Raw genomic sequence first — 24,400 nt, 5'->3', positions numbered from 1 at the left:
TCTGTGAAAACTACCGATGAAGTCTGATAGATACTGCTGTGTGAGTGAGCCTTGAAAACATTATCCTGAGTGAAAGAAGCCGGACCCAGGTCCACCTACTGTAGGACTCCAGATGTAGGGCTGCCCACCACGGGGACATCCACAGAGATGGACAGTGTGGATGGCAGGGGACTGAGGAAGTGGGGACAGGGTGTGACAGCTAAGGGGCGAGGTGCTGGTGTGGTGGGTTTAAGATGGGCTGGGGTTACACAGTGTTAAGGGGTGTATACACCCACGAACATGCTTAAACCACTGAATGGCACATCTTTAAATGGTGAAATTTGTGGAATGCGTATTATACTTCCCCCCAAAGTATAAAGGGCTAGGGGCTTTATGGATGCAACATCCTTTCAAGTGATTGAGAAAATGAATAAATGGGAGGCCCTGCCAACTGAGCTCTTGTTGTATCATGGCTCCTGGAAGAAAGCCTCGGACCCCACTTCAGGTCTAAATTAGATGGTGATTTATTACACCTGTGCAGGGGACCGCTGCCTAAAGGGCGAACGGGCTGAAGTGAGGGGCAGGCGGACTTTTATACCATTTTTGTTGCCACGCGAGCAAGCAGAAACAAAAGCAGAACGTGGCTGGTTAGCTCAGGGGTGGGGGTTACAGTCAGGGAGCTGCAGCGTGGTGACTGCGTGGCGTACATCGTGACGGTTGGCACAGAGACAGCTTGGGAGATACAGCAGCCTGGGAACTTTGTGTAGGGAATTTTTCCCATTGTTACCCTTTGCTAGGAGTTCTTGGGAACTCAGAGAACTTCCTTGTTCTATTCTAAAACCTGTTTGAGGAATTAAACCAAGGTGGAGGTGTTGAGACGTGCAGGGACTCAGGCTGAGACAGTTAGGGGCCTTTATCGGTCCTTTTGCTGGGTACGACACTATGGTGCCAGCCACATACACCTAGGGTGTGAGGTTCATCCTGGCCCAGGCCTGCTAAGCAACAATGACAGCTGCAACCAAAAAATAGCTGGGTACAGTGGCGGGTGCCTGTGGTCCCAGCTACTTGGGAGGCTGAGGCGAGAGAATCGGTTAAACCCAAGAGTTTGAAGTTGCTGTGAGCTGTGATGCCATGGTACTCTACCAAGTGCGACAGCCTGAGACTCTGTCTCAAAAAAATTTTTTTAAAAAGAGAGAAAATGAATAAACTTTGTATGGATGTGCCTGGGTGTGCACGGGTGTGTATATGATATATATAAACACAAACAAATATATGTGTTTGGATAAATACATCTGTACATACATGTGTCAGATATCCAATAATATGTATCTATAAATACATAAAAAGAAGGAGAGGAACAAAGCGTTTATAGGAAAAGAATATTGAGGATTCTCAAAATAGGTGATTAAGGAGTCTTTTCTACTATGTTGGTCAAAATTTCTTTAAACGTGAAATGATTTCCAACTAAAATAATATCAAAGAACAGAGCAAATGAGAGCCTGAGCTTAGCAGTGAGGACCTGAGTGAATTCAAAGCAGGTTTTGGTCTCACTTCCCCATGAACTCACCCCACTGTGTAGAGTGTAACCGCTCCTAGGTGAACCACAGTAATAATCAGCCTCGTCCTCAGCGAGCAGCCCAGAGATGGTCAGGGAGGCCGTGTTGCCAGACTTGGAGCCAGAGAAGCGATCAGGGATCCCGGAGGGCCGAGTGCTGACATCATAAATCAGGAGTTTCATGAGTGTGCCCGGGCGCTGTTGGTACCAGGAGACATAGTTATACTTCCCAATATCATTGCTGGTCCCAGAACAGGAGATGGTGACTGACTGTCCAGGAGCCCCCGAGATGGAGGGAGGCTGAGTCAGGACAGACTGGGCCCAGGACCCTGAAAAAAGAAAACACAGGCTAGTGAGTCAGTGCTGAGCCCCAGGGGAGCCTGAGGACCAGCAAAAACAGGGACAGGCCTGAGGTCACAGAGGTCCCCTCCCTGGAGGCATCACCTGTGCCTTGAGTGACGAGGGTGAGGAGGACCAGAGCCCAGGCCATAGTGGAGACCCCCAGAGTGCTGCCCCTGAGACCAGCCCCGGGTCTGCCCAGCCCTCTCTTATCCCTACTCAGGGGAGGGGCCTCCATGCAAATCTGTGTCCTGAGCTGCCTCCTCCCCACACTCTGCCCTGGGCTGCAACAAGGACTCCTGTGTCCCTGCACAACAGGGCCCCTCACAGGGGATTGAAATTCATTAATTGCGTTTTCTGATGGCAGCAACTTGAATATTTTACACGTGTTTTGCATGGAAGGGAAAGATGTGCTGACCTCCCTCATCCTAGTCAGCCTCTGGCCCTTCATTGTCTCTGCTGTGAGGTGACCATGTCTCTGTGGCCTGCCCAGGCCTGGGACAGCCCTGCAGTGCCCTCTGCTGGGCATGGGCACATAGGGTCTCTTTGTTAGGAAATGTGGCCTCACACCCTGTGGAAACACCAGCTGTTTTGTTGGGTCAGGTCTCCCCAGCTGCAGATTGTCCCCATCACCGCCCCCACCTTTGTGCTGAATCATCTGTAGCACTGAATCCCCAAGCACATCAGTCACCTCAGGCCACCCAATCGCAGGCCCTGTCGGGCACCCATGGGGACACACAGGAGGAACCAGCCCTCCCAGGCAGAGCCAGTGTCCTGAGCCTGAGTCTGTGTCTCTGAATTACGCCCTCCCAGGTGTGGCCAGGGGTTTGTCCTTTCTGGGCATCGGGTTCTCAGCCTGGGACATGAGGACGGCCAGGTCCACTCTGCAGGGTTGGCGATCCGAGGGGGCTATGACCAGGGGTGAGGAGGGGGAGGTGGACAACACATCTTTCTATGAACACCACAGTCACACTTACTATGAACTTCGGCTTGATGGGAAGATTTCACTCCATGTTACTCTGATCCCTTTTCCATAAACACCAGGGAGCCGTCTGCCTCCTGCTTTCTTGTCCTCCCCACCGTCCCCTCCCAGCTGACTCCCCCACCTGCACCGAGGAACAAGCACAGACATCCAGTGAATACGTGTGTTCTTTTATTTCCTGTAATACGTTTGCACCTTTTCCCTTTCCCTGCTTTTGTTTTTTTTTTTGCCTGCTGCCCGTGGTGGGACTCCTTTAACACTGTCAGTCCCCATGACCATGAACGAGCTCAGCTTCCACTGCACACTGGAACACACGCTGCCCTGTCTCCCCGCCGGGACCATCGATCAAACCTCAGCACGTGCATGAACCAGCCGTTTGAAGAGCAGGACAAGTAAATCACCCCTAAATGACACCAGCGTTTCAAACAGTACAGAATTACTGTGAGGTTTCCAGTCTCTCTTGGTGGCCCCCGGCCCTGAGTCCAGGGCAGCCCCACAGTTGAAGGGGTCCCAACCAGACAACAGACGGTGACCAGGACAGCCCTGCTGATCAGTCTGGGGAAAGGGGGGGGGGACGTCTCTGCTGATCACGGTGGGCTGGGAAAATTCACACTTTGTTTCCCTTGTTTCCTCTCTCTCCATGTTGCGGATTCCTGGACATTCTATGTGGTGGCAGAACCTGAGAGCACCTGTAGTGAGAATGAGATGGAATCAGTGAGGGGAGGGCGCGGGACTCAGCTGGGCTGGTCGGTTTCAGATCCAACCTGACCTTCACCTTGTGTCTCCCTTTCTTGCGGTTTTGTAAATTCAGCTTTAACCTGAAGGTATATGTTTTAGTAATATAGAGCAATCGATTTAACAGATTAACTTTTGAATTGGAATGTTGTTATATGGGTCATGTGTTGTGTCAATTACTGTTTATTATGGGCCATGGGCTATGGCAATGCTGTTGTTAAGACAAGTGTTAATTACTATTACTTCAGATAAGGGTTAGAACTCTTCTTGCTTTTAACTTTTATGTGTAAAGCTGAGTTTTGGAAATAGAAGAACAGAGCAGTCTCGGACAGGCTACTCTGTCTATTCCCGAGATCGCTGGCCTTCTGCTAATAAAGATAGGTGGACCTATCCCGGTCTCTGCATGCTGGCTGACAGGGACAGGAGGCCAGACCCTCTTGGCCTGGTAACACAGTGACAGTGGAGTTAGGAGGAAATGTTCCTATTTATTTCAACTACTGTTCTCCCTCTGCACCAATGCTAACACCTTATCCACCCTTCAAAGAAACTTAGAACATTTTTTCTCAGGACTCTCATGGTAAAAGGAGTGAGCAGTAAGTTTGTGAACTCAATGTAGGACAAGTGCTACCTACCTCATTGAGGACTATCACTGCAGTGGCCTCAGAAGTCCCCCCATTGGTGGTCTAGTGACCATAGAAATATTCAGCAATGAGGTGGGTAGCACATTTTCCAGGATGAATCATTGAGCTTCATTGTGTGATGTCTCAGCTCCTTCCCAAATGTGCAGTGAGAGTCATCAGAGATGGCCTGTAGGAAGCTCAGCCCTCTGGGTGGGGCAGTGTCCGGAGGAGGTGGGTGTCTGGATCCTCTGCCTGCTGTGGTGGTGAGGCTGAGTCCAGAGCTTAGACCTGTCGGGGTTTGCTCTGGACAGGGGGTCACACACACTTCTCTAGCTGGGGTCTGAAGACCACACAGCTTGGGCACTTCCGGGGCCCCATGTGCTTACAGATGCTGAATTCTGTGACCTGACCCCTCTACTCACTGATCCCTCCCACCCACCCCCATTTTTTTTGTTTTTGAGACAGAGTCTCATTTTTTCTCCCTCTGTAGAATGCCATGGCGTCATAGCTCACAGCAACCTCACACTCTTGAACTTAAGAAATACTTTTTTTTTTGAGACAGAGCCTCAAGCTATAGCCCTGGGTAGAGTACCCTAGCCTCACAGCTCACAGCAACCTTCAACTCCTGGGCTTAAGTGATTCTCTTGCCTCTGCCTCCCAAGTAACTGGGTTTGCAGGCGCCCGCCACAGCGCCCGGCTATTTTTTGGTTGCAGCCGTCATTGTTGTTTGATGGGCCCAGGCTGGATTCGAACCCACCAGCTCAGGTGTATGTGGCTGGCTCCTTAGCCGCTTGAGCCACAGGCATCGAGCCAAGAAATGCTGTTCCCTCAGCCTCCCAAGAAGCTGGGACTTTAGGTGCCCACCACAATGCCAGGCTATCTTTCAAAGATGGGGTCTTGCTCTTGCTCAGGCTGGTCTTGAACTCCTGAGCTCAAGCAATCTTCCCACCTTGGCCTCCCAGAACTCTAGGATTACAGGCATGAGCCACAGTACACAGCTTCCCTCCTCATTTTTTTAAGGTCACAGTGTCTAGCTCATTTCTGGAAAAGCTGACAGTGACATACTTCTGACAGCACTGGTGTGATCTGGAGAGCTGAGATGTACCTTGCGGGAGAGTCTGACCGAGCTTCTTCTCTGCACTCTCGTCTCCACACCAGCCTTGTCACGGTGATAAGCCATGAGCTGTGTCCCCATCGGTGTACATAATATTCTCCCTCTCCACCTTCTAGGGAAGGGATCGTGGAATATTCCCTAGGAAACATTCTGAGCAAAGAAGAAGCTGGGAATCACTTAATGTCAGAACAGAATTCCTAGGAGATGCCCAGGACCTGGGCACAGTCCAACAGTGGCAGATACCTAACAGTGAGGGTCTCTGCCCTTTCCCCCAGGGTCAGCTGCTAGTCACATTCTCAATCAGGCTCTGGTCACCTCACAGGGGTGCTGGGCCAGACACTGACCTCAGTCAGTGAAGGGCCTCCTGAGATGGTCACATTGTCCCTCCTTCCCCTGCTGGCTCCTGCTGGCTGCTCACTGGCCCAGCACTGGACATGTCCTCAGGGATGATGCTCAGTTGAAAATCAGGTAAAGGAAAGGGACAGAGTGATTGGGCACAAGGCTGGAGACTGGTCAGGTGAGCACTGACATGGGGGGTGACTTGGGTGAGTAGATGTAGGGAGGGCGCAGGTGGTTTGCATTTTCTAGTCTTTCATAAATTCTAACTGTTGATCTCATACAAACTTACTTAGGTATGATACAGCTCACAGTAAACTAAATAGAGAAAATTAAAATACATTGCACCTAAATTCTGGTACTTTCCCAGACTGTATAGGGAGGGTCTCAGAACACATCTGGAAGAGGGAAGGTTTCCATGAACTGGTGTAAGGATAAGGGGAGAGGAGAGACCTCACCCTCATTTTGGAGGTCATGGTGGCCATTTCAGCCAGAATTCTGAAGGAGACAGGAGGAGACACAGACGCTGCCTGAGGCAGGTAAAGCCCCTCCTGCCGACCTGGTGACACTGAGCTGGGACTGCCGCCCCTCCCTGCTCCAGCTGCACAGCCGGTGCCCCTCAGAGGGTAGGAGGGGAGCAGGGAAAATGCACCCCACCAGGGAACTCCTGGGAGGCCTCAGGGTGAGAGCAGAACCAAGACCCCCTTCTCCCAGGGTTGTTCTTAACAATGAATATTATAGTTCAATTTCTTCCTAGGAAATGATGGTGATGGCAGGACCTCCTGCCTTCAATCCTGTATGGACCCTCTGCCCTTGGATGGCCACAGAAGAAGACACCTCAGGCTGAAGGAGAGCCGGTCAGCTGGTTGTGTTGTGCCCAAATGCGAGAGAAAACGCCCACACTCTGAGTTCACATTAGGTCTAGCGTCCTTTCTTGGCTAGCCAACCAAGATGGAGTCATATCCTCAAACTCTTGGCCCCCTTTACACAGGTATAGGTTTTTTATACCCTTCTTTCAGTTGGGGAGGGGATTGGAATTCCTACTGCAAAGCAGTTTACAGACTCAAACCGCAAATTTAATTCTATAGGGCAGGGGGTCTGATTCCAAAATCAAAGAGAACCACCTAGTGTTTTATAATGACCTGCATCCTGAGCAGAGGGCAGGTTGGGATCCAGCATTAAAGAGAACCCCCTGGTGTTTTACAAGAGCCTGCATCCTGGGCTAATCTGCCCTGTTTCCACAGGGTAAGTTTATTTAACACTTCCCATTTCTGCAAGGCCTAAGTGCCCAGGGACAGGTCTTAAGAAAGTGGGGGTTGTGGGATGAGAGAGTGCAAGATGGGGCCCATCTGGCCTTCTCAGTAGGAGCTCACCAGATGTGCCACATTCACACACAGATTAATATCTGTGAAAACTACAGATGAAGTTCTGATAGATGCTGCTGTGTGAGTGAGCCTGGAAAACATCCTGAGAGAAAGCAGATGACCCAGGGCCACCTACTGTAGGACTCCAGATGTGGGGCTGCCCACCACGGGGACATCCACAGAGACGGACAGTGTGGATGGCAGGGGACTGAGGAAGTGGGGACAGGGTGTGACAGCTAAGGGGCGAGGTGCTAGTGTGGTGGGTTTAAGATGGGCTGGGGTTACACAGTGTTAAGGGGTGTATACACCCACGAACATGCTTAAACCACTGAATGGCACATCTTTAAATGGTGAAATTTGTGGAATGCGGATTATACTTCCCACCAAAATATAAAGGGCTAGGGGCTTTATGGATGCAACATCCTTTCAAGTGATTGAGAAAACAAATGAACTGGGAGCCCTGCCAAATGAGATATGTGTGCTAGCCACATAAGCCTAGGTGTCAGGTTCAAGCTTGGCCAAGGCCTGCTAAGCAACAATGACAACTACAACCAAAAAATGGCCGGGTATTGTGACAGGCACCTGTGGTCCGAGCTATTGGGAGGCTGAGGGAAGAGAATTGCTTAAACCTAAGAGTTTGAAGTTGCTGTGAGCTGTGATGCCACCACACTCTTCCAAGGGCGACAGCCTAAGACTCTGTCTCAAAATAAAAAAGAGAGAAAATGATTAAACTGCGGGCGCCTGTAGTCCCAGCTGCTCAGGAGGCTGAGGCAAGAGAATCGCTTAAGCCCAGGAGTTGGAGGTTGCTGTGAGCTGTGTGAGGCCACAGCACTCTACAGAGAGCCATAAAGTAAAACTCTGTCTCTACAAAAAAAAAAAAAAAGAAGAAAGAAAGAAAATGAGTAAACTTTGTACGCACGTGCCTGTGTGTGTGGGTGTGTATATGGTATATATAAACACAGACAAGTATATGTGTTTATGTGAATACACCTGTACATACATGACTCACATAGCCAAAAATATGTATCTATAAAGACATAAAAAGAAGGACAGGAACAAAGCATTTATGGGAAAATGTTAAATATTGGGGATTCTCGAAATAGGTGATTAAGGAGTCTTTTATACTATTTTTCTCAAAATTTCTTTAAACATGAAATTACTTCCAAATTAAACAGTATCAAAGAACACAGCGAATGAGAGCCTGAGCTTAGCAGTGAGGACCCGAGTGAATTCACAGCAGGTTTTGGTCTCACTTCCCCATGAACTCGCCCCACTGTGTAGAGTGTAACCGCTCCTGTATGAACCGCAGTAATAATCACCCTCGTCCTCAGGGAGGACCCCAGAGATGGTCAGGGAGGCCGTGTTGCCAGACTTGGAGCCAGAGAAGCGATCAGGGATCCCGGAGGGCCGAGTGCTGAAATCATAAATCAGGAGTTTCATGAGTGTGCCCGGGCGCTGTTGGTACCAGGAGACATAGTTATACCCCCCAACATCATTGCTGGTCCCAGTACAGGAGATGGTGACCGACTGTCCAGGAACTCCCGACATGGAGGAAGGCTGAGTCAGGCCAGACTGGGCCCAGGATCCTGAAAAGAGAAGAAAACACAGGCTGGTGAGTCAGTGCTGGGCCCCAGGGAAAACTTAGGAGATGCAGAACAAGGGTCAGCCCTGAGGTCCCCAAGGACCCTTCCCTGGAGGTGTCACCTGTGCCCTGAGTGAGGAGGGTGAGGAGCACCAGTGCCCAGGCCATGCTGGAGATCTCCAGAGTGCTGCCCCTGAGATGGCCCCCAGGCCTTCCCAGCCCTCTCTTATCCCTGCCCAGGGGAGGGGCCTCCATGCAAATCTGTGTCCTGAGCTGCCTCCTCCCCCACTCAGCCCTGGGCTCTGCACAGGGGGTTGAAATTCATTAATTGCATGTTCTGATGGCAGCAACTTGAATGTTTTACATGTGTTTCACATGGAAGGGAAAGATGTGCTGACTTCCCACTACTTGGGCCCTTTAATTTACAAGTGGAGGGGGGAATGAGAGAACCAAACCAATGCCATATTTGAGAGAACCAGACCGATACCATCTTAAGGTTCAGAGCCATTTTGTCTAAAACCAATGAGTCACTGTGAATTGCTGGTTTGGGGGCCTTGAGTCATCAGCGTCCAATCAGAAACTGCCTCCTGGAATGGGCCATACGGCAGGACCAGTAGTGACCAATCCAGAAGCGATCCCTTTGTTTAACTTGTATACACCTACTTTGCTGTGCTATCCAATAAAAATACCCCTGTTCTAGGGCTCAGGGCTCCTGGCTCAGATCCATTGTAATGGAGACCCCAGGAGTCCAAGCTCAAACTTGCAATAAAACGGCTCTTTTACTTTTGCATCGGATTCAGCTCTTTGGTGGTCTTTCTGGGGGATTTCGACTGGGCACAACAATCCTAGTCAGCTTCTGGCCCTTCAGTGTCTCTGCTGTGAGATGACCATGTCTCTGTGGCCTGCCTAGGCCTGGGACAGCCCTGCAGTGCCCTCTTCTGGGCACAGGCACATTGGGGCTCTCCACTATTAGGAAATGAAGCCTCACACACTGTGGAAACACCTGCTATGGTGCTGAGTCAGGTCTCCCCAGCTGTAGACGGTCCCCATCCCTGCTCCCACCGTTTGTGCTGAACCATCTGCAGCACTGAATCCCCCAAGCACATCAGTCACCTCAGGCCACCCACCCACAGGCCCTGTGCGGCATCGAGGGGGACACAGGAGGAACCAGGTGTCCCAAGCAGAGCCAGAGTCCTGAGCCTGAGTCTGTGGTTCTGAATTACACCCTCCCAGGTGTGGCCAGGGGTTTGTCCTTTCTGGGCCTCAGGTTCTCAGCCTGGGAAATGAGGACGGCCAGGTCCACTCTGCAGGGTGGTGATCCGAGGGGCTATGACCAGAGGTCAGGAGGGGGAGGTGGACACCACACCTTTCTGTGAACACCACAGTCACACTTTCTAAGAACTTCGGCTTGATGGGAACATTTCATTTCATTGTACTCTGATTCATCTCCCATAAACATCAGGGAGATGACTGCGTCCTGCTTTCTGGGTCCCCCATCTCAGCACCCCACAGGCCCCGCCCGGCTGACTCCCCCACCTGCACTGAGGAACAAGCACAGACATTCAGCGAATACGTGTGTTCGTTTATTTCCTCTAATACGTTTGCACCTTTTCCCTTTCCCTGTTTTCTTTTCCTGCTGCCAGTGGTACAATTCCTTTAATACCATCAGTCCCCATGACCATGAACGAGCTCAGCTTCCACTGCACACTGGAACACACGCTGCCCTGTCTCCCCTCTGGGACCGTCGATCAAACCACGGCAAGTGCATGAAGCAGCCATTTGAAGCCAGGACAATTAAATCACACATAAATGACACAGCATTTCAAATGGCACAGAACTACTGTGGGGTTTCCAGTCTCTCTTGGTGCCTGTGCCTTGAGTCCAGAGCAGCCCCACAGCTAAAGGGGCACAAACCTGAAAACAGAAGGTGACCAGGACAGCCCTGCTGATCAGACTGGGGGGAGGGAGGGGACGTTTTTGATGATCACTATGGGTGGGAAAATTCACACTTTGTTTTGCCTTATTTTCTCTCTCTCCATTTTACACTCTCCCATATACTCTGTCCGGTGGTAGCAGTGACACTGGAATTAACAAGAAATTTCCATTTTTATTACAAAGACTGTTTTCCCCTGAGGGCAGCACAATACCCAATGGCATTTTCCTTCCCTCCTGACAACTGGCTCCTAAAAAGGGTTCGTTAAGAAACTTGCTGCTGGTGGCACCTGTGGCTCAGTGGGTATGGTGCCGGCCCCATTTCAAGGGTGGTGGGTCGAAACCCGGCCCCGGCCAAACTGCAACCAAATAATAACCGGGCATTGTGGCGGGCGCCTGTACTCCCAGCTACTCAGAAGGCTGAGGCAAGAGAATCACCTAAGCCCAGGAGTTGGAGGTTACTATGAGCTGTGAGGTTCTACCAAGGGTGATAAAGTGAGACCCTGTCTCTACAAAAAACAATAATAAAAGAAGAAAGAAAGAAAAGAAACTTGCTGTCCTGCAAAGTAACTAAAGTTCCTGTGTTTGGACAAAGGGACCAACCAGGAAAAGCCCAGGGATTTGAAAACACTAAGAGAGTGTGCTCTGGGGTGAGCTCAAAACTCCAGTGTGTACCTCGTATCTGAATTCCTGTGTGTGCATGGATCTGGGCATAGATGGGATGGGAAAGGCTTGGAGAGCAAAAGTAATAGGGAGACTCCTATTCAGATACTACGGAGAGCACTCAGTGCTGCACACACGAGAGAGATGTGAGCACCAGAGCAAAGGTGAGTCAAATCCAACACATGTGGAAAACACACTCCACAGAAGACGGTTTGGAATTTATAGCCTGAACCTTCCTCCCCTTAGCACTTTGCCTGCCCTCACTCCACTGTCAATGTATGATGTAAAGGACCCATAGTTTCATGAAATAATCTGGGATAAAACCCCAAATCCCCTGACATACTGAAAGCAGGAGCACATCAAGTGACATAGGAGACGCGATCAACAAGTGACTAGGCAGAGATGACACGTGGTCTTATCTGAAAGAGGCTTTAGAGCAGCTACTACAAAATGACCCAGGAAACAAGAGAGAACACTGTTGAAGTCAATGGTAAGGAAGGACCTGAAAAACAGTCAGTGATACAAGAGAAAATAAAGTGGAGCTGCTAAAAAACAGTAAACCCAAACTAGTGCTGCTGAAACCACCTTACACACGACAGAAGAAAACCTTAGGGACTTTGAGGCCAAAGCAACAGAACATAATGAAAGTGAAGCACAGAGGGGGAAAAAGATCCCCCCCTAGCAAAGAGAAACATAGGGGGCAGACCTGGGATGACGCATGATGCCTTATGCTTGTCATTCAATCTCAAAAGACGAAGAAACAGAAGAAATACGGGCAACATAACCGAGCAATCCTCTTGGAAGCTATTAGCTAAAAGGTTCAAGAAGTTCAATGAGTTTGAACGATCAAGATGGCGCTCAAAAGTTCATTTTTGTTTTGAAAAAGATGCTTGTAGAGCCTTCTCTGAGCTTCAGTGACTGCTCAATTGTTAACAAAACCTGGACAGTGGAAGTTTATTCCCTGAAGAGTCTACCATGAACTTCCTTTCACTTGTTCCCCTCTGCTCTCACTGCACCATTTGCACCAATGAATTTCTCTTGCCCGCTGAGGAAGCAGGACTCACATCACAGCATAGGAGGTAACCCATGTCCAAAGAGCCACACTCATATGGGTCACAGTCAAAATGCAACAGGTGAAGACAGCTTCAGTGGCTGCATTGCACGTGACGGACACAGGCCTGACTGTTCCTCCCTGAAACTCCGCTCAACTTCAGGAAGTGTTAAGAACACACATCCACCAACAGGAATGTCAGAGACATGAGCAGAGGGAACAGCACAGACTGGGAAGGAGGGAGCAGGGGGACCAGAGTTACCTAGATTAGTCCTAACACATGAGGTCAGACAATGAAGTTCACAGACTCACCCTAGAATAGGGCTACGTACCTCATTTCTGAATATCCCACAGTTACGGTGGGGTTTCTCCCTCGGGAAGCCATGCAGGGATGCCAACACCTAGTCCACCCTTCAAAGAAAGTTTGGGACTCTTTCTGGAATGGCCATCAGGACTGTCATGGTCCAAGGAGTGACCAGTGAGTATGGGAACTCACCCTGGGACAAGTACTCCAGGCCTCATTGAGGACTATCACTGCAGTGACCTCAGAAGTCCTCCCCTTGGCCATCTGGTGACCATAGTAATGTTCAGCAGCGAGGTAGGCAGCACTTTTTTAAGCATGAATTAGTGAGTTTCATTATCTGATGTCACAGCTCCTTCCCAAATGTGTGGTGAGAGCCACCAGAGATGGCCTGTAGGAAGCTCAGCCCTCTGGCTGGGGCAGTGATGGTGAGTGTGATGTAGAAGGCTGAGAGTTAGGGAGGAGGTGGGAGTCTGGATCCTCTGCCCCTTGTGGTGGTGAGGCTGAGTTCAGGTTAGACCTGTCGGGGTTTCCTCTGGACGGGGGTCACACACACTTCTCTGCTTGGGGACAGGAAGACTAGACAGTGGGGTCACTTCCAGGGACCCATGTGATTGTGGATGCCGAGTTCTCTGACCAGCCCCTTCCACTCACTGTTCCCTTCTCCCCCCATTTATTTTTTTCCTTGAGTCTCACTTTGTCACCCTCAGCAGAATGACATGGAGTCATAGCTCACAGCAACCTTAAACTCTTAGGCTCAAGTGATCCTCTTGCCTCAGCCTCTCAAGTAACTCAGACGACAGGCACCTGTCACATCACCCAGGTATTTTTCAAAGATGAGGTCCCACTCTTACACAGGCTGGTCTAGACCTCCTGAGCTCAAGCAATCCTTCCACCTTGGCCTCCCAGAGTGCAAGGATTACAGGCATGAGCCACTGAGCCAGCTTCCCCTGTTTTTCAGGTGCAGCTAATTTCTGGAAAAGCTGACAGTGACACACTTCTGACAGCACTGGTGTGATCTGAAAAGATGACATGTACCCTGCAGGAGAGTCTTACCAGCTTCATCTCTGCACTCTCTTCGCACCACGATGTCCTGGTCGTGAGCCATGACCCATGTCCCCCTCAGCTTCTAAAATGTTCTCCCTCTCTACTTCCTAGGGAAGGGATCTTAGAATATTCCTCAAGAAGCATTCTGAGCAAAGAAGAAGCTGGGGATCACTTGATGCCTGCACAGAACTCCTAGGAGATGCCCAGTACCTGGACAGAGCCCAACAGTGGCAGATGCCTGACAGTGGAGAGGGGGTCTCTGCCCTTTCCCCCGGGTCAGTTGCTGGTTAGATCCTCAAGCAGGCTCTGGTCACCTCACGGGGCGCTCAGCCAGACACTGACCTGAGCCAAGTCCGATGCAAAAGCAAAAAAGCTGTTTTATTGCAACCTCGAGCTTGGACCCCCGGGGTCTCTGTTACAACGGATCAGAGCCAGGAGCGCCGAGCTCTGGAGCAGGGGGGTTTTATGGTCCCACGCAGTGGGTGGGCGTGCACAGCTTGAAACAAAGGGGGTGCTTCTGGATTGGTTAGGTGGGGGGAGGGTTCCCTGATTGGTGGGCAGTTATCTCATGATTCTGGGCAATCACCTGGACTTGCCTGAAAGGTGAAATTTACTGAGTGAAATGGCGGGGGGTGGGAAAGTGAAACTTTTAAGATGGCGCTAGTCTGGTTCTTTCAGTCACATTGTCCTCCCTTTCTGCTGGTGGCTGCTCACTGGCCCAGCACTAGACGTGTCCTAGGGGATGATGCTCAGTTGAAAATCAGGTAAAGGAAAGAGACAGAGGGATTGGGCACAAGCTGGAGCCTGCTCAGGTGAGCACTGACATGGGGGGTGATTTGGGTGAGTAGATGTAGGGAGGACACAGGATGCATTTTCGAGTCTTTCATAATTCTAACTGTTCATCTCATAGACTCTTATTTAGGTATGATACATCTCACACTAAAATAAATAGACAAAATTAAAATAGATTGGACCTGAATTCTTGTAGTTTGGCAGACTATGTAGGGAGGGTTTCAGAACACATCTAGAAGAGGGAAGGTTTCCGTGAACAGGTGCAATAAGGAGAGAGGAGAGATTTCATCCCCATTTTGGAGGTCATGGTCACCAGGTCACTCAGAATTCTTGAAGGAGACAGGAGGAGACACAGATGCAGCCTGGGGCAGGCAAAGCCTCTCCTGCTGCCCTGGTGACACCGAGCTGGGACTATGATCCCTCCCTGCTACTGCCACACAGCCAGTGCCTCTCAGAAGGCAGGAGGGGAGCAGGGAAGGTGCACCCCACGGGGGAACTCCTGGGAGGCCTCAGGGTGAGAGCAGGATCAAGACCCGCCTTCTCCCAATGTTGTTCCTAACAATGAATATTACAGTTGAATTTCTTCTTGGGAAGTCATGGTGTCGGCAAGATCTCCTGCCTTCAATCCTGTACAGACACTCTGCCCTTGGATGGCCACGGAAGAAGACACCTGGGCTGAAGGAGAGCCGGTCAGCTGGTAGGAGCTGACCAGATGTGGCACATTCACACACAGGTTAACATCTGTGGTAACTGCACATGAAGTTCTGATGGATGCTGCTGTGTGAGTGAGCCTCAAAACATTATGCTGAGTCAAAGAAGCTGGGACAGAGGGCCACCTACTGTAGGGTGTGGGGTCTGCCCACCACGGGAACCTCCACAGAATCACACAGTGTGGATGGGATGAGACAGAGGAAGTGGGGACAGGTGTGGGGACATCTGTGGGGGGGAGGTGCTTCAGTTATGGGTCTTAAGATGGGCTGGGATTAGAGAGTGTTAAGGGGTGTGTATACCCATAAATGTGCATAAGCCACTGAATTGCACATCCTTCATCTTTTACAAATGGTGAATTTGTAGAACATGTATTATATTCCTTCCAAAAATATAAAGGGCTACAGGCTTTTTTTTTTAGGGACAGAGTCTTATTTTGTTGCCCTCGGTAGAGTGCCGTCACATCACAGCTCATGGCAACCCCCAGCTCTTGGGCTTAGGCGATTCTCTTGCCTCAGCCTCCCAAGTAGCTGGGACTATAGGCACCCACCACAATGTCCAGCTATTTTTTTTTTGTTGTTACAGTTTGGCTGGGGCCAGGTTCGAACCTGCCACCCTGGGTATATGGGGCTGGTGCCCTACTCACTGAGCCACAGGGGCCTCCTGGGGCTAGGGGCTTTATGGATACAACATACTTTCAAGTGGTTTAGACAATGAATAAACTTTGTATGCATGTGCCTGTGTGTGTGGGTGTGTATATATGATATATATAAACACAAACAAATATATGTGTTTCGAATGATGACTATATCTGTACATATATAACTCAGATATCCAAAAATATGTATCTATAAATACACAAAAAGAAGGAGAGGAACAAAGCATTTATGGGAAAGCATTATGGGAAATATTGGGTATTCTCAAAATAGATGACTAAGGAGTCTTTTATACTATTTTTGTCAAAATTTCTTTAAACATGAAATTACTTCCAAATAAAACAATATCAAAGAACAGAACAAATGAAAGCCTGAGCTTAGCAGTGAGGACCTGAGTGAATTCAAAGCAGGTTTTGGTCTCACTTCCCCATGAACTCGCCCCACTGTGTAAAGTGCCATCACTCCTGTATGAACAGCAGTAATAATCAGCCTTGTCCTCAGCGAGGACCCCAGAGATGGTCAGGGAGGCCGTGTTGCCAGACTTGGAGTCAGAGAAGCGATCAGGGATCCCGGAGGGCCGAGTGCTGACATCATAAATCAGGAGTTTCATGAGTGTGCCCGGGCGCTGTTGGTACCAGGAGACATAGTTATACTTCCCAACATCATTGCTGGTCCCAGTACAGGAGATGGTGACCGACTGTCCAGGAGACCCGGACATGGAGGAAGGCTGAGTCAGGCCAGACTGGGCCGAGGACCCTGAAAAGAGAAGAAAACAAAGGCTGGTGAGTCAGTGCTGGGCCCCAGGGGAACCTCAGGAGCAGCAGAAACAGGGACAGGCCTGAGGTCCCCCAGGCCCCTTCCCTGGAGGTGTCACCTGTGCCCTGAGTGAGGAGGGTGAGGAGGACTAGAGCCCAGGCCATGGTGGAGACCCCCAGAGCGCTGCCCCTGAGAGCACCCCTGGGCCTGGCCAACCCTCTCTTATCCCTGCTCAGGGGAGGGGCCTCCATGCAAATCTGTGCCCTGAGCTGCCTCCTTCCCGCACTCTGCCCTGTTCTGGACTCTGAGACTCCTATGTTCCTGCACAGCACGGCTCTGCAGTGGGGATTGAAACTCCTTGATGAGGGTTTTAAAAATTAAGATCAAAGCCTCTGAGGATACTGAGGATATAGGGCCAGACCCAGGAGTGACTGCCCTTCCTAGTATGAGAACCCCAGGGGTTCCCACCTGAGGGTGTCAGGATCTGCCCTATCTCCACTTTGAGTGGGTGAGGTGAGGACAGGGCCTCATAGTGACTGGGAGGATCTAATCTTGACAAGCACTAGAGGCCAAGTTGGGGTCCCTTCATTCTCCCTCAGCCTTCTCCAGGCTCCCCTCAGCTAGGACAAGGCCTCATCATCCATTTGTCCCCAACTTCTACAGCAATATGTGGCCTGGAGGCATTTATCTGTCCTTCCTGAAAAGGATGTGTCAGGCACTGTGCAGAGCAGGCTGTGAGACTGGCAGAGCCCTCCCAGCCTGGGGAACATTCAGAGAATGAGCCCCCAACTCTGCTCCTCCATTCCCAAAGCTGCCAGTTTCCTGTCTTCATGCTCCCTCTGCCAGAAGTCACGGAGCCCTTTCTTTGTCCAGTTAACTATGCAGAGACCCTCGTGATCTTGTAACATGTTAATGAAGTTCAGTAGACACTACTAAATCATGTAGTTCTTCCTTTGTTTCATCAATTATCCTGAGATCCTCCAGTTCTTGCCCTTCTTACTTCTTATCATTCGTTAATGAAGTTGAGTAGAAACCATTAACATGATGATTTGTTTTTATTAAAGTCATTTATATTTTCCAATTGTACTGTAGGACCAAAATTATGTCTTCTGTTTATGCTATTTCCCCATATTGTCTATGCTACTTCCCTCTGGACAACCCTGTAAAGATACTATAACATAAAGCTGATTATGTGCTTTGGGGCTGGCTGCAACCATCAGCTCCGTCAGCCCTCCCAATCTCATCCTTGGTTTCCGTGTCTTCTCTTATGCTGTATGTTCCTCATTCCCCACCAATTCCACTATGGTTCGCTCCCCTTCCCAGCCCTAGATCACGACAGGGCACCACAGACACAGGGCACACCTGTGGCCAGCATCTCACTCAGGTGTTCTTGCGGGGGAGGCAGCCTCAGAACTTTGCAGAGTCCCTTGTGACCCATGTGACTCCCTGCCCCAATCCAAGCCTCGGCTGCCCCTGCAGGCCTCAGAGAGAGGGTCCTAGCCCCAGGGTGGCAGCTGAGTGGGGCTGGAAGTCCCTGCTCTGCTCCCTCTCTTCCTCCAGCCCAGGCCCAGGCTCCCTGGTGGCTTCCAGCTCCCCCCAGCTGCTTGGCCTTGGTGCTCACAGCAGGCCCTCACCCTCCCCGCAGGACATCCTACCTGATCCCAGGACTGACTTGTTCTGGGTCTGTGCTCCTGAGGCAGCTCTGGGCTCAGGCCTGAGGAAAAGACAGGTGTCAATTTAGGCAGGTGAGTCACAAACCTGGGTGACAGTGAAAGGACCAAGCTAACTCCATTTGTTAAAACTAACTCCATTTTGTCTCACAGCCTTCACTGACCCCACTTTGCCCCACAGCCTTCAATTTACAGCTGCGAACCAAAGGTGATAGGCAACCTGCTTCCTCCTCCACCCCTGGGCTCCAGAGTGTCTGCCCCTAGCGATAACAGCCTCCACCCTCGATAACAGCCCCCACCCTCAGCCCCAGTAGTAGTAAATCTTTCCCCTAAGCAATCAGCCCAACTCAAACATTATTTAGGTCCCTAAGCCCCTACTCCCCTCCCCCCTCCCCCCCCCCCCCGGCTTTTTTCTTTTCTGTATCCTTAAAACTGCTCTTCCCTCTGAGGTCAGGGCTTCTCTCTGCCCTCCTGCTGTGGCAGGAATGAGAAGCCCAGACTCGAGTCTGTGAATAAACGGCTCTTTTGCTTTTGCATTGGACTCAGCTCCTTAGTGGTCTTTGTGAGGGATTTCAAGATCTGGGCCCAACAACAGCAAGGGACAAGCAAGAGACACACTGGCAACCAGACATGTCGAAGGAAATTTTGCAGCGTGAGGGAGGGAGGGCCGGGAGTGCCCTGTGCGTGGGGGACACGGGCCTGGGGACTGGGATTGGGGTGGGCTTCCAGGCTTCAGCTCCAGGGAACTCTGCTCTGGGCACATCTGGATATCACAGAGGACAAGGAGCCTTCTTCCTACTGCCAAGCTTTGTGCACTTTGAGACCACCTCCTGGGGAGTGCGGGGCTCCCTCCATACAGCCCCTCTGTGAATGGGGATTATGTTCTCCCCATTCACAGAGAAATGGTTAACCTAGTGCGTTTTTCCAGAAAGAGGTGAATTTGGCTGCAAAAGATAAAATGGAAATCTCCACTCAGGGAATGGCCTGGACACTATGGGTGTGAATATTCAGTGGAAACTCCTTTATTTATTTTATTTTATTTTTCAGGGTTTTGTTTGTTTGTTTTTTGGCTGGGGCCGGGTTTGAACCTGCCACCTCCAGCATATGGGGTTGGCACCCTACTCCTTTGAGCCACAGGTGCTGCCCTGAGACTCCTTTAGCATCACTGTTCATATCATGTGAGAGACATGCTCCAGGTCACAGAAAGGGGGTGTTTGGCTGAGAATGAGCTGAGCTGCTTGGTGGCCCCAAGGAGGCTGAAGAAAGGGGTAGGTGAGGACAGGAGGGGGAGGGGGCAGTGATGGTTTGGCATTGAAGACTATTGTTTGCATCTGTGTTACACATGAACGTGCTTATTGTTTTAGACATTAGGTAATAATGTCTATTGTTTAAGATCTTACTAAAATGATAACAGGTGACAGCTGCCCAGAAATCACCCAGCCGCTGTGTGGGACTCAGGGACCTGGGGATTGAATCCTGTGTCATGGGCTGACTGGAGACTCCTCTATGCACTCCAGGCGTCTGTGTGTTTCCCCAGGAGACAGACTCTGCTCTTCACAAACAGCTACCTCTGCTCTGTGTGGTGTTCTGGTACCTCCAGGAACAACCTCAGGACTCCCCGTGCTGCAGGGGGCCCTGTTCTTATTTAATTTGGTTTTGGATTTTTGTGCCAAGGAAGTGACTCCTAAGCAAGAGTCACAACTGTCACCGACAGGGAGGTAAAAATTATATTTTTACAAAAAGTGATGAATAATAAATAAGCCACAGCAAACAAATTCAAAATAGACAAAAATCAATGTCTATTTTCTTATCTTTCAGGCATAATTTGATCTAATAATTTCTTGTACATTAGCAATTTTTTTTGTACAATAGCAATTTTATAAAAAGTAAAAAAAAAACCTGAATGGTGCTACAAAAATGAGTGGAGGCGTGTAATTCAGGAATTCAGTCATCCATGAGGGGAAATGCTGGTTCCCTTGGACAGCAAATCACTGGTGGACATTGTGATGATGATCACCCCAAATCACCTTTAACTAAAGTGACCCTTCTCTCTCTCTCTATGTTACAAAGAAAGAGTTAGTACCTGGGGAAAACGCAGGCAGCGCTTTGCACTGTTTGAGTCTCCACATATACAAAGCTGTTGCACCTCCAGGCACAGTCCTGTTCAAACAAAGGTTAGCTACAGTATTTCTTTTCTTTTCTTTTCTTTTTTCTTTTGAGACAGAGACTCCCTTTGTCGCTCTCTGTAGAGTTCTGTAGGGTCACAGCTCACAGCAACCTCCAATTCCTGGTCTTAGGTGATTCTCTTGCCTCAGCCTCTCAAGTAGCTGGAACTACAGGCGCCAGACACAACGCCCGGCTATTTTTTTGTTGCAGTTTGGCGGGGTCCGGGTTTGAACCCACCCTCAGTATATGGGGCTGACACTCTACTCACTGAGCCACAGGCACTGCCCCTCTACAGGATTTCTTTATAAAACTCCCTGTGATAAATACAGTGATAACCTCTCAAGAGGGAATCGTGTTCCGGACATTTAAGGGGCGTGATCCTGGAAGAGGCAGTGGCGGCAGCCTAAGGAATGGCTCGTCTACTTGTCCTGTGATGGTCCCAATCCCGGTGTCGGACTCCAGGAGCAGACTTCGCTGAGAGTCAGAGGAAAAGCTGAGCAGAGTCCACTCGGCCTCCTACTGGTGTCTCGGGGACACACACCCTGTGAACCGGCACAGCCTCTGCCCAGCCTCACATGGTCATGGGGCCAAGCCTCGGGACACCTTTCTGTGTCTCCTACAACAGAGGCCCCTCCCACAGGGGCGTCTCCTATAACAGAGGCCCCACCCACATGGGGTGTCTCCTACAACAGAGGCCCCTCCCACAGGGGCGTCTCCTATAACAGAGGCCCCACCCACATGGGGTGTCTCCTACAACAGAGGCCCCTCCCACAGGGGCGTCTCCTATAACAGAGGCCCCGCCCACATGGGGGTGTCTCCTATAACAGAGGCCCCTCCCACAGGGGCTGTGACCCGTCTGCTCAGGGATCCCTGTGGTCTCTGCTCCAGCCCAACCTGATCAAAGCTAGGAGTTTCTCAGGCAGCGCCTGTGCCTCAAAGGAGTAGGGCACCGGCCCCATATACCAGAGGTGGTGGGTTCTAAACCCAGCCCTGGTCATAAAAAGAACAACAACAACAAAATATAAAAAAAAAAAAAAGAAGTTCTCAAGGGTAAATAAGAAAGCAAATGGAGGGTGGTGCTTGTGGCTCAAGGAGTAGGGCGCCGACCCCATGTACTGGAGGTGGTGTGTTCAAACCTTGCCCCAGCCAAAAACTGCAAAAAAGAATAAATAAATGAAAATAAAAATTAAAAAAAAAAAGGTTTTCTTTCTTAAAAAAAAAAAAAAAGAAAGCAAATGGAAAAGCAGTGGGAAAAATACCCAAATTTTGAGGACACTGTGAGAAAAGCTGAATTGGGTAAGGTGACCAACTACCTTGCTTTTCCTGGCATGAACCTATTCCCAGACTTGAAATTTGCAGTAAGAAATCCAAGGAGTGTCACACGCTAACCAGGATGGGTTTTCACCCTACCATAATTTCCACAGGGTAAGCCCAGGTTCACTTGGGAGTCCATCAAACTCTCACACAGTCACTTGTATATATGTGAACTGAGTGATTCCTCGTAATGTGGATTCCAGCTAGAAAGTGCTTTGGTTCTACCTGGAAATCTGAAATCTTGATTATCCCTGAGAAATAAGGGCTAGACTCACCAAATGCCTCTTCCTTATGGAACAAAGGAGTATTTGAGAAGAGCCCACCCTGAGGTGGAGACTCTCCCCATGACTGTTTCCAGGAAATGAATTGAGAGGAGAGGCTACGGGGCTGGGCTTATATAACTACTTTCACTCAAATTCTCACCCCCTCAGCCCCCTGCATATCAATCAAAGACAAAGACACTAAAAATTAATCCTCCCCTTTGTCCTCATGCCCTCAGTGACATCTGCAGATCTATCCTGAGATATTGTCACTTAGGAGATATGCAGAGAAACAGCCATCAACATGGCCATTCTTCCTACAGCATGGTGGACACAGAGTTAATGAGACAAGGTCACACCTGGACGACTGGATCCAGGCTGCAATGCGGGTGGGGGATTTCCCTGAGAACTGGAGGAGCTGCCCTGAGTAGACACCTGCTGGTCACTGTCTTCCTGACCTTGAAGAGTTAGAAAAAGCTGCCTGTTCAAGGACCACGTCACACTGAGAGGACGCCGTCACACTGAGAGGAAGCTGGCCCTGCAGTAGAACATCAACCAGAGAGCAGGTTGATTTGCAAATCGCATTGTGGGAGGGGAGAGGCAGGTGGGAGGAGAGAATTCTCAAGGTCATGAACATGAAGGCCCCTCCGCACAGGGCAGAGGAAGCATCTTCATAACAGAGCGAGAATTTGTCAGTGCAGAGACAGGTGTGGGTCTCACTTCCTCATGAACTTGGACCACTGTGGGAAGTATAGCTGTGTGCAGATGACTGACAGTAATAGTCAGCCTCATCCTGGGCCTGGGCCGACTGATGGTCAGGGTGGCTCTGTTCTGTGATCTGGAGCCAGAGAATCTTTCAGGGATCCCTGAGGGCCTCTTGCTGCTACTATGGATGACCAGCACATAGTAGCTGGCCTGGCCTCTGTTGGTACCAGTTTGTAACATAGGTTCTCATGATGTCTCCCTGGCAGGTGATCCTGGCCATCTATCCCAAGGCCACAGACATTGCAGGTACCTGAGTCAGCTCAGAGGAGGCCACAGAGCCTGCAAGAGAGGACAGCACAGGTGACTCTGAGGAAGAGGGTCTCATTCTCAGAGGGCCCCACACTCTGCAGTATCCCCTGTGCTGAGCTGAAGGCCATGGCCAGGCTGACCCCTGGTGCTGTGGGGGCTGAACCAGGGTGCAGCACCTGTGCAGAGAGTGAGGAGGAGGGGGAGGAGAGGGGTATAGGCCATGGTGAGACTTCCAGAGCTCTGCCTCTGAGCCTACAGCAGAGGAGGAGCCTACAGGCCTCTCTTATCAGAAAAGGGGGAGTCTCTTCATGCAAATCCACTTCCTTCCCTTTGCCCAGGGGGACAGAGAATGAAGATCTATCTGCAACCGCAGGGGTTCTATGTGAGCCTTAGTCTGAGACCTGAGCCTGAGGGCCTCATGCTGGTCATTCCCCAAGTTCAAAAAAAGGGCCAGGGTGTCAGGAGGGCAGAGTGGATTTCACCTGACAATAAGGAGCTCAAAGGAATCATGAGTCCTGCCCTTTGCACTTGAGCTTTACCAGGGGACTTGAGTTATCAGGGTCTACAAACTAAGGCCACAGTGTCCCCTGGTGTCCACAGGAGGAATGTCACCCTGCATCCTACATGTTGGTGCAGGATGACTACTTCTGAGCTTAATTCTGAGGTTTGACACCCTCCATCTGAGAGGCCATTCCTAATAACCCTGCAGCAGTTGACGCTCACAGCACAGTCTCTCCTGTGGTCTGCTGATGGGGAACAGCATCAGGAGCTGATGTGATTTCCCAGAGGCCACAGACCGTAGGGAGTGGGGTCAAGGTGTTGCCGCACAGCACTGCCCCAGAAGATGGTGCCCAGAGACAGCAGGGTTTATGGCAGATAAAGAGTTTATTCCAAAGGAAAAAAAAAAAAGAGTTTATTCTACAGAGTGCTAAGCAGAAAGACGGGAGGAATTTTTTTTTTTTTTTTGGCTGGGACCAGGTTTGAACCCGTTACCTCTGGTATATGGGGTCAGCACCTTACTCCTTTGAGCCACAGGAGCCACCTAAGACGGGAGGAAATTCTCAAATCTGCCTCCCAAGTACTGGGGAGGCAGGGTTTTAAAAGACAGGTGAGTAGAGGGTTAGGGTCTGCTAATTGGCTGGGTTCAGGGTGGACATCATGGGTCGCTGTCTGCGTGGGTCAGCCGAGCCATTGGAATGCAGGACCTGAAAGATATCTCAGAAACTGCCCCTAGGTTCCAGACAGGTGAGGTTAACTACACAGAGACGTTGAGAATCTTTATGGCTGCCAGCTGTGCCCTCTAGAGAAGGAATTACAGGCCAACAAGGGGCAGTGACTGTTACCAAGCAAAGGGGGAGGGGGACAGTGGCAAATTATTATCATTATTTTAGCTAAGCCTATTCTACCACAGACTTTGGGGACCCTACCCTGATCCTCTCCTTGGACACTTTCATCAGTTAGTAA

General features: G+C 50.2%; 3 gene segments (V, D, J or C); all 3 read right to left on the bottom strand.

Moving 5' to 3' along the window:
• The window catches only part of LOC128584904 (probable non-functional immunoglobulin lambda variable 1-50), a 685,263-nt gene that overhangs the window by 92,391 nt on the left and 568,472 nt on the right, over nt 1-24,400 (bottom strand).
• LOC128583449 (immunoglobulin lambda variable 2-18-like) lies at nt 1,385-16,770 on the bottom strand. The segment is given in 2 exon segments: nt 1,385-1,863; nt 16,631-16,770. Coding segments are annotated over 2 exon segments (612 nt in total).
• LOC128584914 (immunoglobulin lambda variable 2-14-like) lies at nt 8,132-8,791 on the bottom strand. The segment is given in 2 exon segments: nt 8,132-8,610; nt 8,729-8,791. Coding segments are annotated over 2 exon segments (465 nt in total).

This window comes from Nycticebus coucang, chromosome 4 (assembly GCF_027406575.1).
Source record: "Nycticebus coucang isolate mNycCou1 chromosome 4, mNycCou1.pri, whole genome shotgun sequence".
Classification (NCBI taxonomy): Eukaryota; Metazoa; Chordata; class Mammalia; order Primates; family Lorisidae; genus Nycticebus; species Nycticebus coucang.
Note: the sequence above shows the minus strand (reverse complement) of the source record. Positions and strands in the feature narration are given on the sequence as shown.